The following is an 18,983-nucleotide window of genomic DNA, read 5'->3' on the forward strand; positions in this document are numbered from 1 at the left end:
GTTTTTTTAAGGCTCTTACGATTCAATTACATTAATTTTGGACAAGTGTACCAATGGCATCACAATCCACCCAACCGCACCTCACACATAATAATCTTTAACGCGGCCTATAAAGTGTCTTCAGTGTTACATTAGTTCTACTATAACCATATTTCAAAATAGTGTTACATCCATACTCCCATTACCAATCAATTAACTAACCCACCATTCCCCAGGATGGCTCAAGAAGGCCGCCTAGAAACCGTGGAATGTCTCGGCTACGAAAAACGCTACGACCCTGAGAAGCACTACGTGTACTCTCTGAGAGTGACTCGCAAGGGACACGCCACGCCTGCGATCCTCTACCGATCGTATAGACATTTTACTGAGCTATATCAGAAGATATGTCTGCACTTCCCGCTGGCGAAGGTTCACAGGTAACGTAGTCTTTTTGATGTACCTAATAATTATTAAAACTAGTCAATAATCGTACATAGTAAGCCATCGAAGTGCTACTCTATCTTAGTTTGCAAGCGGCATCGCAAAGAAAGCGGCTGAAAATAATCAAAACTATTAGAAGGCTCGTCTAGGCTATTCTATGAATATTAATCAAGACTAAAATTTATTTAAATTAGGTTTTATTAAAAATAGTAAAAACAACATTAAATTTATCCTCTAACTGTAAACACCCAACCAACAATCAGGCGTCACTATTATCCACCTTGCTTTGCCCCACATTGTACCCCAAGTCCATCTTCAATTGCCGTGGCCTGCCCCCGCCCCCCGCCACGCCCCGCATGGCCGCTCGATGCTGGCTCACCAGGTCCCAGCTTCCAGCATCTTCCTTCTTAGCGAAGCTAGTGTTGCCTGTGTCGTCTCTAGTGTTGGGAATAACTTGGATAGCTTCGCTGTACGGTGGCGGCGCGGTCGACCGACTTATTGAACTGTCCAACGTGTTTGTTGCGTAGTTAGGGGCTACTGATTGTGGTGGCGGCGTGGTGGGTAAAGGAGGCGGCTGCGACGGCGCGCGAGTCTTCTTCCGCCTGTCTAACTTCTCCCGCTCCCGTCTCTGCTTCTCTTCTTGAGCTGCCCGTTTCTTCTGCTCCTTCTCTTGTATCTTCCGCTGTTTCTCGGCTTCTTTCGCTGCTTTCTCCCGTTGCTTCTCCGCGTCTCTCCGCGCTTTCTCCTGCAGCTTTCTCTGTCTCTCTAGCGCCGGGTCCGGGGCGGGCTTCTTTTGTTTCTTCTTGGCTTTCTCCTTGATGTTGAGTTGCGCGACGTCGATGGTGCGCAGGTCTACGGAGTCACGTGCGCTGTTGGTGCGGCCGCGCGGGTCGCGGGAGATGTTGGGGGAACTCTTCAGCGGCAGCGTGGGCGGCGGCGCGAGGGCGGCTGGGGCGGGCGGCGGCGCCAGGGCGGTCAGGTCCGTGGCGCTGCGAGAGGGTTTGGGCGGAGCTGTGGTCCTGCTGGGCGGTAGAACTACCATAGCGGGAGTCAGCTTTTTAGGAGGCTCGGCTAAGCTGCCGTATCCTGGGAATTAGATATTAGCGATGTGAAGTTATCTTATTTATTGTCATGTTCACTCATGCTATTTAGTAAAAAAGCATATTTACTTTGATATTGAAATGTAAATATTGACTTGACCTCGGGGTCGTGAATAAAATGTATCACTTGTAATTTTATCGCTAATATTGTAGTTAGAACATCATTACTGAACATACGAAAACTCTCTCAGATTTTCCTAGTTTCACCAGTCTGTTAGATGATAAAAACCCCTGTTACATTGTAATGTCATTAATTATACGTCATTTCCATATTAAATTCTTGAAAGATGTGTCAAAAGTCAAAAACTAATCCCTTGCTATGTTAACAGAGTATGGTGAAACTGGGGCTTAAGCTATTGATTTTGACAAACTTAACATCACATACCAAAGAACTCATCCCTATTGGGTCTGTAAGCACCAGTGATCTCCGTAGTGCGATAGTTCTCTTCATCCTTCCGCCGCCCCGAGCCCAGGTTGAGCGACGCCTTGAACCCTCGGAACTTGAGCATAAGGACTATTGTCGCTAAACCGCAGACCACGCCTAAAGACGCTATTAGATTGCTTGTGTTGTCGTCTGAAAATAGGGGAAAAATTTCGTTGTAAATTCGTTGTGATTTTTTAAATATAAGTAAATGTATAAATATATACAAGACGACGGGGACGATTTATACAAATAATTTTATAATACTAAATTCATGAGTTGTTTACAATCGTTAAAATTAAAACATACATAGTTGTTAATCTTGAATGTGCCGTCCGTGACAAATAGATAAGCACAATAGATACTCCCTCGCTTACTTTAAATATTATCTAGCTTTGAGTAATATTTTATCCACATGTTACTGGACTTTTCAGATTCACTATCGACAATTTAAAGATATCTGGATAGCAGGCCCCATTAGTCGAAAGGCCACTTAAACACTGCTTAAGTAGAGCTCCGGAAGAGGTTCCCCATATCGGACAAAAGATAAACATAAACATACACAAATTATGTTACTTACAATTCTCGGCGGGTCTGATAACAGCCATAACTTTCAAACAGCCATTCCTTCAAAACGTAAGATCCAATATCACTAATTTATTCTTTTTCGTAAATTTACTCCCCGTTGTCCATTTGTGTTCTCCACACGACTGGCCGCAGATAAGATACCTGCCCATTAAATATCTTATCTGTACGCAAAAAATACTTATTTTAATCATACACAAGCGACGAAATATTCTTGCAGTCAGAGCAGCGGGCTTGAGATGGTGAAGCGATAGGAATGAGAACTAAATAGATAACACTATCGTGATATTCGATTGTGGCCGCTCCGATAGTGAATCAATCGGTAGAACAATGTACTTGATAACTTGGTGATAACATATTTCTATAGTGGCCGGCAATAATGTAACGTAGAATGACTTGTGCTATGTATTTTGACAATGCTCTCATGTAAATTTATTCAGAAATGTGTTTTTGAACTCAGTTTACTGCAGATATGTAAATTTATCCACTAAAAGTAAATGCGAAATCTGTTACATTTCGTTACACTAAAACATTTTACATTATTTCCTATGTACAATTGTAGTCACAAATTTAGTAGGTATCCTATTACAGTCTACATTAGCGAGTAGATCACTATTCCAATCATACGCTCAGTTTTCTGTAACATGCGCCATTATCACCTTATTTAAGTACTTACTTCATATTACTAGATCTTTTTATCCCTGAATTCCCACTGGAAAACCTTTTAACCTGTTGAGACCTCATACGATGACTGGATTCAGACAAGTTTGTAGCCGCCGAAAACTGAAACGTGTGTATTTAGAGGTAAAAATTTACTATAACACTCTTCTCTTCCCCAGCTTACCCATGGGTCTCCACGTGGGCCGCTCCAACACGCGCATAGTGGCCGAACGCCGCTTCTCGGACGTTCAGGCGTTCCTGCGTTCTCTCTTCAGCCTGGCCGACGAGATTGCGCATTCTGACCTCGTGTACACCTTCTTCCACCCGTTGCTGAGGGACCAGCAGGATCTGGAGCCGCAGAGGACTAAGCACAAAGGTGAGGGGTTATTGAGGTGTGTAAGAAGCGACGCCGGTGGGTAAAAGGGTGTGCCGCAGAGGACTAAGCATAAAGGTGAGCGGCTCTTAAGTATCGCCAGTAGGCCAAAGGGTGTTTAATTAGATGGTATTCCATATGCGTCAAGTGTGGCTAGACGGCTCATATGGATCCTTGCCTTTAAATACCCGGCAGGTCGGTATCGTGTTATCAATCCGGCTGTGGGTCTGGATCTTTAGCGTGTTGGTGAGACGTACTAGAGCTAGTAACCGTGGCGAAAGGATTGGCTAGTCATTAGCGTACGTTTGCCTGTTGGTGGTCTCCACTGGACTGCCCCGTGGGTGTCGGTTCTCTCTTCAGCCTGGCCGACGAGATTGCGCACTCCGACTTGGTTTATACCTTCTTCCACCCGCTGCTGAGGGACCAGCAGGACTTGGAGCCGCAGAGGACTAAGCATAAAGGTGTGTTATCTCTTAATCTCTCTCTCTCTCTCTCTCTCTCTTTATTTTTAAGGAGTGCTCAAAAAACTGGCGAGACGTGACGGTGGGCGATGGCAGTATGTAGCCGGGGCTGGATGTCCAATAAGGAGTTCCATGCCTTTAAATACCTGGCAGGACGCAGTCGTTGCGTCAATCCGTCTGTGAGTTTGGATCTTTTGGTAAAGATTACTAGAGCTAGACGACATCTTGTAACCTTAGCGAAAAGATTGCCTGTATAATGTATATGGTCATTAGCGTAAGACGCTCTACGTTTGCCTGTTGGTGGTATCCAACATATGGACTGCCCCGTGGGCGTCGGTTCTCTCGCGCACTGGGACCTCGTGTACACCTTCTTCCACCCGCTGCTGAGGGATCAGCAGTAACTGGAGCCGCAGAGGACGAAGCACAAAGGTGTGTTATCCTTAAGGTGTGCTCAAGGTGGCGAGACGTGACGGTGGGCGATGGCAAAGTGTGGAGCCTTTAAATACGCTGTCGTTGCGTCAATCCGGCTGTGTGCCTGCCTTTAGCGTGTTGGACAGGAATACTAGAGCTGGACTACATTTTATCACCGTGGTGAAACGATTGGTTGGTCAGATTAGCGTCACTCGCTGACTGTACAGGTGCTCTGGAAATATACATAATTTACAGTTGACACGTCTCTCTGGAAAGCTTCTTTCATTCACACCACTGACACCACTGATAGACAAATACCTCCACGAACGCAACATGGATCTCATCTAAAGAGCTACCAAGGTACCAAGGTATCGATTCTTCAGCATATGTCCGAACCATTTCTACTTCAGTATTGTATTGTATTTTTTCTACCTAATTCTACAACTTCACCCTTCCCTACATTCCAGGCGAAGCAGTGGAGAGCCTCGACAACAGCGGCTCGGGGTCGCTCAAGATGTCGGTGCAGTACGCCGGTGGCGCCCTCTCGGTGCTCATTCTGCACGCGCAGTCGCTGGCCCTCACGCCTCAGGGTCTGCCGCCCAACCCCTATGTCAAGGTAAGGACTAGTGTTCGTATTGAGGAAGGGACATTTTAAGTAATGTACGAGTACTTATCAAATAATTAAGAGTTTCCTAGACTGTAGAGGTATTTTGGAACAAAGGTATTGCCATTCCTCCATTGAAGAGGGACCTAGGGAGTACGTAGTTCTTAAATTTCACCTAGTTAGACTTGCGTACTTCGTTTCAATGCCATCTATCGGTAGTCTTCGGTACTTTATCTATAGCTTGATTAAGAAGCTCGTGAATGTAGCAAATACATGCCACACGCATATATTGACGAAATTGACCAAATCAAAGTACATTTTGGAGCGTTCGCTGTTTAATTTAGCTCTCTGAAAATTTTCAAAGATGTAATCCTAATGTGTACTATTAATATTTTCAGGTGTATCTAGTGCCAGATCCTACCAAAGAAACGAAGAGGAAAACGAGAGTGCTGAAGCGAAATTCTCATCCGTCATTTATGGAAATGGTAAACTAAACCTACATTCCAAAAAAATACTTTTTTTGTACATCTGAACTTCTTCTTAGCGTGCGGTGACAAAAACAAGATCATAGAGTCAATCACCATAGTGAAAGGGTTAGCCAGTCAGATTAGCTTCAGTCGATGGCTACCCAGGGTGCGCCAGACTTACACAAATTACTTACAGTTGACTGCGTCACTCGGGCTCATTCGTGCACCCTTATCCTATAACCTAACTGATTATGACAAATACTTTGAGTTCCACGCCCAGTAACCTGCAAATTTTCCCCCCAGCTGGAATACCGTCTACCCCTAGACGTAGTCAAAACCCGCAGCCTGCAAGCGACGGTCTGGCACTACGACTCGCTACAAGAGAACCAGTTCTTAGGCGGGGCCGTGATCCCCCTCGCGTCTCTTCCACTGCGGGAGGAGACTGTGGCCTGGTACCCCCTCCAGTATATACCCAGGTAGTACCCGCTCCAGTATGTACGGTCAGCAAAAGAGATATGTAGGCCACCGCAGCGCAAACACTTTTTTATGATTTACTGAAAGGTGATAGGTAACATGTAAAATGCTTTACCTACTTATAGAGATTGATAAAACACTATTTGATTCTGTCGATCTTTCACGCATGTGTCTCAGGATCAAACTGTTTGCGCTGGGGTGACACACATATATAATTATTTTGCTGACTGTACACGGGTATTACCCGAGTGGTAAGCCTGAGAGTAGTTACATAGCCTGAGTATTAAATGCTCAATTTTGTACCCTGCCAGTAAGAAGTAGTTAGTACCAATATAATGATATACTTACTCATAATATAGTACGGTGCGGGGTACAAATTGCATACTACACGTAGCTAGGGGGATTCTGGTGATGTTTATATACTAACGGCAATATTCCATTGGTTTAAAGAATGTTGCGCTCAAAGACTAGAGTCGGCGTGTTACTCATTACAATAATGTGATAGATTTCGATCTTATTATTACGATTTTGTTTATGGTGGAAGGAGCCAATTGTGCACTTGTTTCTCAACACTTGTGTGTTATGATGCCGCTACTGGCATGCTTGTGGCGTCTAATATGAACTCAATAATATGTTCCTGTTTAGAGGGGAACCTAAAAGTCTGCGCATAAAATAGATTTTAATTTATTTATCTTATTTAATTATCTACTTCTGCCAAGGTACAAGTTGTAATCTTTATTTATAGGGCTTCGGTAAGTTATTATGTGGCAAATGTGAACATTTCAAATGTTTCCTAAAAAGGGTGGCCAAATGAAAATGTTGAAGATGAGAAATTTATCCGGTTCGAAGGACCATCACTGTTTAAATAATGAAGGTTTTGGTCGACAAGGTAACAAGCACATCAAAAGTTATATCGAAATAAAATATCGAGTTATTAGAATAGTTTTGAATTGTTATGGTAAATCAATAATGATTGTTCCTTGTGTGTAACATATCAAGATGCACGAAGGAAATCCAAAGGCTCACATTCCAGAGTTTCATATTTTTTCTAGTTCTTCGATTTTGATTTTGATACTGTGCTTTTGCACGTGTTTTGTGGGTGGCACGGGAGTGGCCTTGTAGCGTAGATACTATCGACATTTACACATCTAACGTATTTATAATCATGAGTAAATTAAAGTTTGGATCAATTAATTTATATCTACAGATACTTATGAAATTTCAATGAACGTAAATGTCATCTAATAATCTATTATTTGATTATCAAGTAATAATCAAACATTATATTAAAATCATTTATTTTGATTATCTTTATTTATAGCGTACATCTAATTATAAGTATAATACAGATAGACTATTCTATATTTTTATTTACAAATTTGTGTGTGAATTTATACATTGTGTCGTATTAAAGTTGCATTTACAAGCTCCGTACCTCAGTACAAACATACGAACTGTAGTTAATCTGCTAAATATTATGTAAAGCCTCAAATATCGCTTCAATTATTATTATTATTACATACTGTATGTAACAAATTAATTAGCTAATTAATATCGAACATATCGTGGCGACTCTCCGCGACTGTACATACATTAGTTAGACTTTTATACGATTGTACGTACTTTTAGATAACTGTAACTTTTCGGCATGTATTAAACATAATAATGAAATTGTTGTTTATTGTCTATTTAATAAAACCGCTTTGGTATACACTACCATCTTTTACTCGTGTCCTTCCATTCCTCTACGACTAGAATAGTTTCCTGTCCCAATTTAAAACATTACACTCACATAAAGTGCACAAAAAACGGGATTCGTTCACCAAAATCACAAAACCAAATCCGTATCAGGAGTGGAATCCTTCAAAAACTGATTCAACCCATACTCGTGTTTAACCAGCCCGCTCTGACCCGCGTAATACGGCGGAGTCGCATTAGTGGGGAGGTAGTAAATCCCTGGTTTGTCGAAGTCTGTATCTGGGCCCAGTAAGTTGGTAGTTACTGGTGTGTGAGCGGGATAGCAGTCGCCGCGGCGCGCGTGTGTGAGCGAGAGGCAGCGCACAGCTATGAACTGGGCGGGATGGTCATGGGCGGCGGCCCACAGCTGGGCGGCGCGCACGTGAGAGCAGAGCGTGAAGCAGGGCAGGATGAACCCGCCCACCATGGACGGCTGGTACTCGCCTGGGAATGGAGATTAAAGATATGTGAAAAGGAGGTGAAGTTAAAACACGGTCATAAGTGGAAATATTAATATTCGGTGTGATTCAAAATCACTGTTTTATCTGACTTTTTTTTCTAAGTAGGTATTTAAAGATACAAAGCGAGGCGGGAAGAGTATATAAGAGCTAGGAACGACTGTACCGAAGACCACATCGCGCATCCACGGAGCTGTCAAAAAAATCAAAATCAAAATCAAAAATGTTTATTTACATAACACTTAGCCTAATTTTGACAAGTGCGTGCGGTATCCCCATTTAAGCTAGAAGGCCTGTGTTTGGAGATACCGCTCTTCCATAATGAAGACGTTTTACCTAAAAATAAAACGTATATTAAACATACTTACCTTATTCGAAGTCTAATAATAATTGAGAGAGACATCTCTTTTCCTTTTCGTATTTCCTGCTAAATACCACGTGACTTCCGGCGACTTCCCTTGAATTTGACTTTTTCCCACCACCACCGGCAGTTGGCGCCATTTTGTTGGCTCCAAATATATTCGTCATTGCGTCTTGTTGAATGCCACCAGGCAGAAATAAAATTATTAGACTTCGAATAAGGTAAGTATGTTTAATATACGTTTTATTTTTAGGTAAAACGTCTTCATTAAACAACTTGACCGTTATTCGAAGTCTAATAATAATTGAGCGACGTGTTTGATATCGCCTGGTGGTGGTGGACGTCAATGTGACTATATGAATGTTATTTAGGGACACATTAACAATGAGAAGCTTGTGATAGCTTAGCTCAAAATATAAAACATAATTTGTTAACTTTAGGATAAGTAACAAGAAAACATTTCACATAATGTGTGACATTTATTTATTTTTGGTAAATATATTATGTATAAATAATCAATACAAATTAATGTTAAGTATCTTGATATACTGAACGTAAGTAATAATAATATAACGATTCTTGAACATAAATCATTAAATCATCTAACTTGCATCAAATAAGGTGATTTAAATAAAGTCAGACTGATTGACAGTAGGTAACATAAAAATAAATTATTTTAAATATCTAAATTAGGGTACAACTGCGTTGAATAAATTAGAAACAGTATTATTCACATTATTTACATTCATGATTTGACGACAGTAGAATCTTTTAAATGTATTTTCTGATCTCCAGTTGCCTCGAGTAAGTATTTCCTCTATTGGAGCGTTCTCAAGCCAACTTTTTGAAGCTACTGCAGACCGGAAACTACCTGCTGTGGCCTCTATGCCTGACTCCTTCAAAATATTTTTGACCCATCTAGCAATAATACACCGTGTAGCTGGTTTAGCTTTACCACAAATTGATAGAAATAGGTGACTAGATTCGGCAGCACTTCTTCGTTGCTGTCCAATAATAATGAGCCTTCTAACCCAATGAACTGGACAAAGGGATCTATTATTAGTATTTACTTTTAACTTCCAGCCAGATTGGCGATAATCAACTGTGTCGGTTTTTGAACCAAATACTGGCCATAAAACAATCGAGTCCTGAGAATCAATGCAATGATTAGAATCAACACGTAATAGCGTCAGGTCATGGATGCGTCGACCAGAACATAGCAACAACATTGTGGCCGTACACTTTGAAATTTCATAAAGGTTATCAGTTTTAGGATCTAACGTAGCTAAATGATTAATTACTTTGTCAATGTCCCACACAGGTGGTTTCGGAACATTAGGCTTTGCTAAGGCTATAGATTTTAAAATTCTTTTGACCATAGGATGATCACTAAGTCGGTTTATGGCTTGCGGATCACAAAATGTCGATACTACCGACTTATGAGTTAATATAGTACTGTAGGATAAGCCTTCCTTTTGATGTAAGTCAGCCAAAAATCTGGATAAGTCTGACCCGCTTGGCTTATTCGTAGAAATTTTGTTTTCACGTGCCCAATTGACCCATCGTGTCCATACTGGCTTATACGTCCTTATCGTAGAAGGACGCCAACTTTTCAACAAGAGATCCTTCTGCTCCTTTGTCCACCCGACTAAATGTTCCTGCCACCCCCACATCTCCACACCTCCAGCGTCATTTCTGTCACTTTCTGTGGTGGGAGGCCGGTTGAGACGTCTACTAGAACGTTTCTCAGGTTCATGATGGTCCACGGTGGAGCTGTGGCTCGGTTTTTTAGATCGGGTCTCCAAAATACTTGTTCCCATCTGGGGGCTACAATGAGGTACATCCCTTGACACGTGTTCAGGTGTTGTAACACTTTGGGCATCAAAAATGGCGGGGGGAATACCCACGCCAGCTCGTAGTTCCATTGTTGTGTCATCGCATCGTGAAACTCCGCTAGCGGATCGTGACAGTCCAGGGAACAATATCTGGGAACTACTCGTGTCAGGCGGGAGGCAAACAAGTCGATGACTGGGGTTCCCCATTTGGCGAAAATCTGAGTTGTAGCTTGCGGGAGCAGATGCCACTCTGGCCTCTTGCGAAATCGAGATAGGTGATCTGCCTCTACATTGTAAGCCCCGGGAATGTGGTAAACAGTCAATGTTATCTGATGACTGTCCAATAACATGAATATCTTGTACGTTATTTCCAGTAGACCCTGCGACTTGGTACCGCCTTCGTTTCTCAAGTAGGATACAGTTTTTTTGTTGTCGCATTGTAAATGCAGAGATCCGAAACGAAGGTTCTGACATTGATCTTCTAAAGTTTTTAAAATGGCAAGTAACTCCTTTCGATTGCAATGGAGTCCCTTTTCCTGCGACGACCATGTTCCTGATACACTCAGATTGTTTATTTGCGCTCCCCACGCTACATCTGAGGCGTCGGTCACAACATAATGAGTGGGATATGGGTGGTGAACCGGAGATGGATCCTTGAGGTGAATTAGCCACCATTGTAGTTCCTGTAGAACAGCCTCGTCCAGCAACATTCTTATATGATCCTGAGACCTTCTTTTCGAGGCGATCAATAATCGCTGTAGCTGTCGGTAGTTTAGCCTGCCGCGTGGGACAGTGAAGCTGGCAAAGTTCATCAGGCCTATCACTCGTTCCAAGTCCTTGATAGTGGCCCTTTTGCTTGTGGATAAGTTTGTTATCATTGCTGATAGCTTGGCACACTTCTGAGCAGGAAGTGACTTTTGGTTGTGCTTGCAGTCCCATGTTATTCCAAGGTATTCTATTGTTTGACATGGCTGTACAACTGATTTGGCGTAGTTTATTTTCCACCCCAAGTACTCCAGTAGATTTACTGCTATTTTTATGTGGTCCTTTAGAACACGAGCATCCTGATTGGCTAGCAAATAATCGTCCAAATATACGACCAGGCGGATGCCGCGCTGGCGAAGGATCTGGGCCATCCAATTGCTCACGGAGGCAAAGGTTTTCGGAGCAGAACTTAGTCCAAAAGGTAGGCAGTTCATTTGTAGAAGTTCCCGTTGATAAATTAGGCGTAGAAACCGACGATGGGCTTCTGATATGGGTATGTGGAAATACGCCTGGGAAATATCGATTTTTGCCATCCAGTCGCTCGGCTGTAGAAAATCGGGAATTTTGTACACATTTATCAATCTGAATGGCGCTGTGTACACATAGCGGTTTAATGCCTTTAGATTGAATATGGGTCTCATACTGCCGTCTCCTTTCGGCACCTGAAACATCGAGGACAGGAAACTTGGGCTCACATTGACCTTGGCCAATACTCCCTCGTGTTTCATTTTTTCTATTATCAGGTCCATTTCGTCGCTGGACTGGATGGGACTTTAGGGATTCGACATGTTCGGCATTTGAAGCGGAGGCTTCGAAATGAAAGGGATACGGTATCCTGAAGTAATTTTTGTAATGTAAGCTGGTGCCCCTAGGTTCACCCATCTGTGATGGTAAAATTGTAGTTGTCCAGCATGAAATTGTTGGGTGACGTGACTCGGTGAGTCAGTATCGTCGTTTATTACCTCTCCTCTCCCGGTGGGATGAGGGAGAGTTTCTCCTTGGTCGGCCATGATCTTGTCGGCCGCTGCCAGGTGCTTGTTGCTTACCACCGCGGCCACGAAATGGCTTATTGTTATAATTACCTGAGGTTGACCTGGTGTTCGCGGCTTGTATATTACCTTTGTAGTTTGGTCTCTTTTGCACGTATACATTGCGTTGCGCAGATGTACTAGGAGTCGGATCGGTCTGCGGTGCAGAAACGCGATCCTTTTCACGAGGCCAGAATACTTTCCGTACTCCTCCGGCTCTCTCCAGAGTTGATGTAAACTTTTCAGTCTCAAAGAGATTATCACAGGAAGGCGGAACCTTACGCAGTGAAGTTTTATGAAGTGGGTCTTTGACGAAAGCTAGAATAGCCTCGCGTCTTTGCTGAATTATTTCAGCTCTGTGGCCGCAAACCATTTGTAATATATCGTTAGATGTTTTTGAAAAATCACCTGTAACGAAAATATCTTCGATCCTTTTATTAACTTCTTCCGAAGTTAGCTCTGATGTTGTTGTTGTCCACGCCAAAAAGGAACGGAGCTCCTTTTCAAGTTGATCCCTTTGTTTTATCATGGCAAAAGTAAGCGATGCTAGGGCCTTTTCAAAATTTACGAGAGTGCGAGAGGAATCGTAGCGCTTAACTTCTTCGTTCGCATCTAAGTCGGTAAAGCCCGGGCTATGACGATATAATTTTTGGACATCCGCGTAACGAACGTTCCTCCAATCCGGGTGCTCAAGCCGCTGGATGTTTTTAAGGGTATCCAAATAAACGGCTGGTGTTTTTAAAATTTCCGGCTCTTTCAATCTAGTACCGATAGTTAAGGAAATTTGCGGAGCTGGTTCCTCATCTAATGATTGCACGTCTGAATAAAGCTGACCACTAATATTATCATCAATAATATCATCATTGCTATTGTTATTGCAAGCAGTGGCGGCTGGTGCCTCAGATACCCGGTGGTGCACTTTATAGGTTTAGTAATTTTTTTGAGAAAAATAGATTAACTATTACAATTAGGAGTAAAAAAATTATAAGTATATTTTACCTTATTTATTGACGCGAAATAGCTTCTCCGCCGAAACGAAAACAACACACGGAAAGCATAATAAAGCATTTAGTCTCTCACATCCACATAACCATTTCTTTTTATTGAACATTTCACTTTTGAAAATTCAGGTAGGTACTTATAAGTTTCATTTTTTGTTTTGCACTAAAGGCCGAGGCGGCCCAGCAGATTTAATGTCCAGTCTATTTTGCAATGTCCTATTGCTTTTTATGAAGTCAATATTGTATATTGCACTCATTTTCACTCACACACACACATACACACTCACGAAATCTTTACTACTTTCTTAGTTAATAAGTAATTAGCAAATTAATTACGTATTCGCGCGCGAAAGGTGAAACTGCGACAATGACATGACAAGTGCATCGTTCGTAGGTCACGCCACCGGTCAAGGCCGCCGCCCGCGCCTCCCGATTCCCGTGGCGTCATTCGTATTAGTTCGGCAATTTCCGGTCGCGTGCGGCGCACGAATTTATCCTAGAACTGCATACAGTTTGTACTGAGCATCTTCCGTCTCACGCGCCGGGCGATTTCCATCCTGTTTCATACTACATGTAGGAGCTCGCCCCGTGCGATAATCCGAGCGCACGAGGCCGTTTTTGTTCAAGCAAAAATAAGATCTAATTCTTTCGCAGTAGAAATCAAAATAGGCCAGCTCGATTTAATTTAACTCGTAACGATAATCAGATTTATGTAATTTCTGTTTAGAAAGGGTAGTTATTATGGTTGTTATATTGGTATTTTTTGTGAAGTTTTTTTTACATGTACCTAGTATGGTATAGGAAGAAGGAAGGTACATATTTAGAAGGTTTTTAAATGGTAGTGCGTTGCACGGGCGCACTTGAGGTGCAGCCGCCACTGATTGCAAGCTATTTGATTTTTAAGATTTTTTATTTCTAACATCATTTTATCAAATTTACGATCTTGATTTCGTCTGCGGCGTTTAGATTTAGTTTTCCTACGCCGGGAGCGTTTAGAGCAAGAGGAATCACTGCAGCTTGAGCTTGAGCTAGATTCAGACGATGACGAATCACTTTCACTAATCTTCCTTTTACGAGAATGTTTCCGTGTTGACAAGGATGGTTGTGCATCTTGCACATCTTGCAAATCCGCATTTTCAGTACTCATTTTATTTTAATTTTAATTTAATCTGTAATACAAGGGAAATTCCAAGAACTAATTGCTAAAATTAATTTTAAAACACGAACGGTAACACCGTTAAAATGATGGTTTATCTACGAAATAAGTATGATAGCAACGTTACACTGGTAGCATGCGGCAAAAATTACAGTAACTTTCCGATAAATAATTGGTAAAAACGTGGTGAAACAATACAGTAAAAACATACCTGAGCACAATCCAGGGAAAAAATACACTATAACTGTTTAAACTCACTTCAAATCAGGTATTTTAGCCACTTTTTAGTGAAATCTAAATGATTTTTTTCACTATGAAAAATTAAAATAAAATTTGCAGGTAGGTTGGTATTTACACAGAAAACCTGGAGCGTCCCTGGTGGGACACGACCAGCTCGGACGAAGGAAAACGACGTCAATGACGAATATATTTGGAGCCAACAAAATGGCGCCAACTGCCGGTGGTGGTGGGAAAAAGTCAAATTCAAGGGAAGTCGCCGGAAGTCACGTGGTATTTAGCAGGAAATACGAAAAGGAAAAGAGATGTCTCTCTCAATTATTATTAGACTTCGAATAACGGTCAAGTTGTTTAATAATAGGTTACTTAATAACTAAGAATGGCCGAATGGCATACATAGCATAATCTTAAGAAAAGAAAAGAAAAGAAATTTAATTATTGATAAAGGTAACTAAAGGTATACATAGTCAAGTTAAAGTGCTATGCGTATCTATGTTTACTAGTGCGTGTATTTATTTGCATGTGTAGTTAGTTTGGTTGGTGTGTGTGTGTTTGCGTGTGACTGTGTGTGTATGTGTGTGTGTGTGTGTGTGTGTGTGTGTGTGAGTGTTTGTGTGCGCGTATGTGTGAGTGTGAGTGTGTGTATTTTGTGTTGTGTGTGGGTGTATGTAGTGTGTAAGCTTGCGTGGGCATGTGTGAGTCTGCTTTCAGCTGTCGACTATAGCATCGCCGAACGCAGTCTTAATTTTTTAACTCGCAACATTTTACTTCATAAGGTTGCTAAACATGGCAACATTGCTTTGGTTTGAACATTTTGTATTCTATGCAGTTTCACATATACCCATATGTGAAACTGCTCGCCTTTGGACCGTTGGATAACACGGATCGGTTCTAGACCAATCAGCGGCGTTGAAACCGGAAGATATTAGGGCACTTTTTCAATGGCTTTCCGCCGGCACGTTGTGCGTGAAAATTATCGATCCGCATTTATTTTCTACTTATTGGACAAAATTGAATATCAAACTGTGATCAATATCTGGGTGCATTGTGTTCTAGAGAATGTACTTGGTGACGGGCATTTACAGGTATGTTCAAGGCTAATTCCAATTCTAATAAGGGTTACCTACCTACTTAATAAAACAGTTTTCTTTCAAATGCCGTCATATCCTATGGGATTAACGCACCTGGAGGGTCACTCTATAAGACAATAAACGAAATTTCGGAGCGCTGCTCCTGCTAATAGCCTAGCCACGACTCTATCGTATTAAACGTGCCAACTGCACGATAGCTCACGTTCGTTCGTTTTTCGTCAGAACAATAGAATATAATAGAGTAACCCTCCTGATTCCGAATGAGCGGTCCAGACAAGTACCAGGGCAGCATCGCGGGCTAAGAGGCTCACTCACCGCCACTAGCATAGTAGTCCACGTCAGCGGTCGGCTCGGCGATCCCGAAGCCGTCGATGTTCGTGTGAAGAGCGTCCACGCGCCGCGCCGCCCCGCGGCTGAACCGCGCCGCCGGCGGCAGCGGCCGGAAACACGGGCCTGCCGGGTCCAGACCTGAGGGGTTACCACCACCGACACAATTAGCAAGAGCAGACCTGTGGGGTTACCACCACCGACACAATTAGCAAAAACAGACCTGTGGGGTTATTACCACCGAACATCAGCTAAATCAGCGTTGCTCGCTTGTCAAATCTAACTAAGGTTGTTTAACAGCATGCGGATTTCATCACGCACGCGGGATGGCACGCCATTTTCCCGCACCTCGCGAGTATATTACAGGCTTTACAATAAATACTTGTACGAACGCATGCAGGGCAATCCCGCGTGCGTGAATCCGCATGCTGTTTAGCCTGAATCAAACAAAAAAACAGCCTGAATCTGCCAAAAAAGTTGTAATGGATCTGACAGATGTTAGACAGGCGAGCGACGCTGCTTGTGGATGGTGGAAGGGTGGTTATTGATGTGGGTAGGATAATGGGATTACAGCATAATAGTTTTTGTGCCTTCAGAATAGACATCATTATTTTTGGTAAATTACAGCTATGACCAAATTTTCAGGGGAACATATAAGTTGTACAAGTATTGTAATAAATAGACTCTTCTTCATAACTAAGAACCGACTATTTAAATAAATTGTATTTACAGATCGATTATTGTATTACGATCACGTAACTAGTTATTGATGTTGATGGCAACACAGGTATATTTTTAATTTATTGTTTATGGTCACTTCCGTATCCTATACTGTTACAATATAACTGCTGTACGGTGCTCTTGTGTTGTGATAAAATAAAATACTGTCTCACTGTGAAACTTTGGTTTTAATGAAGAAGACCAGCCAGCCAAACCTACAGTCCACGCAACATACATTGGTCCATAACGATCCGACGAAGTTTCCTGTGCGAAAGGACAGCGAGATAAAATTGCACACGGGAGCCGCAATGCGTGCATGCAGCAAGAACTAAAAAGGCGGGAGGATCAGTATACTTGCGAAATCAAGCAACAAGTATCTGCGAAATCATCCGAACGTCATACAGTGATATATTTTCGACAACTTCAAGATAGAAGTTGTTGCAATAAATAAGAAATAGCATCAAAATAATAAACCAAGAACAATTCCCGCCATTCCAATTCATATCGCGGCAAGAGAGAAAGGGAAAGAAGATAGCATCGTGCCAGTCGTCCCACTCGAGCGGGGAAGACCGAAGACGGAATCAACAACGAGACGTGGGAAGCGACCATCGTCCAATCACATCGCGTCAAGGAACTCCGAGTCTGCAGCGGACGAGTCTCATTGGTTCATACCATACGTCAAGTAAGAATAGTTAGGTTGGCAAGCCTGCGCTGCGTTTTCGAAGCTTGCGCCCTCTAGCGGAACGGTGTATGCGACGTCAACAAATTCGCCATCTTATTTTATTTGGCGTGGTGGTTGCAACAATTTGTAATTTGCTTTCAATTTTCGATTTCTAGTGCAAAGTTTAGCTGTAAATAACTGTAATTGTAAATAGCTAACATTAGAGTCGCAACAAATACGATAAATTGTGTAATTTAACTGTGTATCATAATGGAGGAACAACTAAAAGCTCTAAAGGCCCAGAGAGGCTATGCAAAAGGTATTGTAACGCGATTGTTTTCATTTGTAAATAGCGAAAATTTTAAGTTAAGTGAAGTGGAAACTCTCATTACAAAAAGAGATAGGTTGACAACCACGTTTGCTGATTATGATCAGCTTAATAAGGATATTTTGGCATTAGACTTGTCAGACACTGAGGATGTTGGTGAAGTCGAGGATAAATATTTTCATTGTTTAACTGTGTTAAACCAAAGCATTAAGTCGCATAGTAGTGCTAGTGAAACCCCGGAGTCAGGTACCAGTAGCATTTCTAGTAGGACAAAGTTACCAAGTATAAACATTCCAAGTTTTTCAGGTAAATACTCGGAATACGTAACGTTCATTGAGATTTTCAAGTCAGTCATTCATAATGACAAATCCCTAGACAATGTACAGAAATTATACTACCTGCGATCTTACCTTCAGGGTGAACCTTTCGACTTAGTAAAAAATTTACCACTCAACTCAGCGAGTTACGAGGAAGCCATGCAGTTGTTAAGCAAAAGGTTTTACAACAAATATCAGATAGTAAACGAGCATGTTAACACCCTGTTAGACTTGGAAAAGTTGCCCAAGTATGCAGGCGCTAACGATTTAAGGAATTTTGTTTCAGTAGTGAACCAGACTATGAGCGCTCTCACCAACCTACAGGTGAATGTCGATGACAAAGACCCGTTTTTACTGGGTATTCTGCAGCGTAAGTTAGACACATACAGCTGGAGGTCATATCAACTGGAGAGAAACCTGGAGAATGACCCAACAGTTCAAGATTTCCTCTCCTATCTGGAGAGGCGAGCTCTTGCTTTGGAGAACACCGATCACAGCGAGACAGCCACATCTGGGAAACGGCAGCCGGCATGCATAGCAAAGAGTAAGGTTTAAGGTTTAAACTAAGAGCTTCCGAACAGCGCCCTCTGGTGGGAGGGGCCAGAGTTCCTGCAATCAGAGTACAAATTTGAAAGTAAAGACTTAGATCTGCCTGTCAGTTTGCCAGAGATGAAGAAATCCAAGACCACACCACTGCCTGCTAAAGTGGTACTTACTACAGGTATCGAACAGGACATATTAGCTGAAATTTTAAATAAATATTCAGATATAGATAAAATGACTAGGGTGATAGCTTATATCCTTAGGTTTTGTAATAACTTGAAGAGCGGTACAAAAATTCATGATAAAACACTAACTCCTGATGAGTTACAACATGCGTTGCATTTAATAATAAAGCATGAGCAATCTATTTATTTCTGTGATGAAATAAACTCATTGCGAAAGGGCAACTGCGTGCGAGGACCCTTGAAATCTCTACATCCTT

General features: G+C 42.1%; 3 protein-coding genes across 9 annotated transcripts in view; 2 read left to right on the forward strand and 1 right to left on the reverse strand.

The window, feature by feature from the left end:
- The window catches only part of LOC105392978 (phosphatidylinositol 4-phosphate 3-kinase C2 domain-containing subunit alpha), a 46,007-nt gene extending 38,318 nt beyond the window's left edge, over nucleotides 1-7,689 (forward strand). For 4 of the 7 annotated variants that reach the window (XM_048625144.1, XM_048625145.1, XM_048625146.1 and 1 more), the window contains 6 exons: nucleotides 216-416; nucleotides 3,366-3,448; nucleotides 3,907-4,020; nucleotides 4,899-5,047; nucleotides 5,434-5,520; nucleotides 5,806-7,689. In XM_048625144.1, coding sequence (XP_048481101.1) covers nucleotides 216-416; nucleotides 3,366-3,448; nucleotides 3,907-4,020; nucleotides 4,899-5,047; nucleotides 5,434-5,520; nucleotides 5,806-5,982 — 811 coding nt within the window. In that variant the 3' untranslated portion in view covers nucleotides 5,983-7,689. Of the gene's footprint in view, nucleotides 1-215; nucleotides 417-3,365; nucleotides 3,563-3,906; nucleotides 4,021-4,898; nucleotides 5,048-5,433; nucleotides 5,521-5,805 lie in introns of all 7 variants that reach the window. The other 3 variants (XM_048625150.1, XM_048625143.1, XM_048625147.1) reach the window with 2 other exon arrangements.
- An 82-nt stretch (nucleotides 7,690-7,771) lies between these two features.
- On the reverse strand, nucleotides 7,772-16,937 carry LOC105381945 (phospholipase A1 member A). The gene is made up of 3 exons (XM_048625011.1): nucleotides 16,928-16,937; nucleotides 15,961-16,113; nucleotides 7,772-8,157 (listed from the first exon to the last, which is right to left on the reverse strand). The coding sequence occupies exons 1-3, from the start codon at nucleotides 16,935-16,937 to the stop codon at nucleotides 7,805-7,807; spliced, it is 516 nt and encodes a 171-aa protein (XP_048480968.1). The 3' UTR covers nucleotides 7,772-7,804.
- A 511-nt stretch (nucleotides 16,938-17,448) lies between these two features.
- LOC119694540 lies at nucleotides 17,449-18,553 on the forward strand. The gene is made up of 2 exons (XM_048625012.1): nucleotides 17,449-17,672; nucleotides 18,285-18,553. Exons 1-2 carry the CDS (start codon nucleotides 17,624-17,626, stop codon nucleotides 18,551-18,553), a joined length of 318 nt encoding a protein of 105 aa, XP_048480969.1. The 5' UTR covers nucleotides 17,449-17,623.
- Nucleotides 18,554-18,983: the final 430 nt, after the last annotated feature.

Source organism: Plutella xylostella, chromosome 13, assembly GCF_932276165.1.
Source record: "Plutella xylostella chromosome 13, ilPluXylo3.1, whole genome shotgun sequence".
NCBI lineage: Eukaryota > Metazoa > Arthropoda > Insecta > Lepidoptera > Plutellidae > Plutella > Plutella xylostella.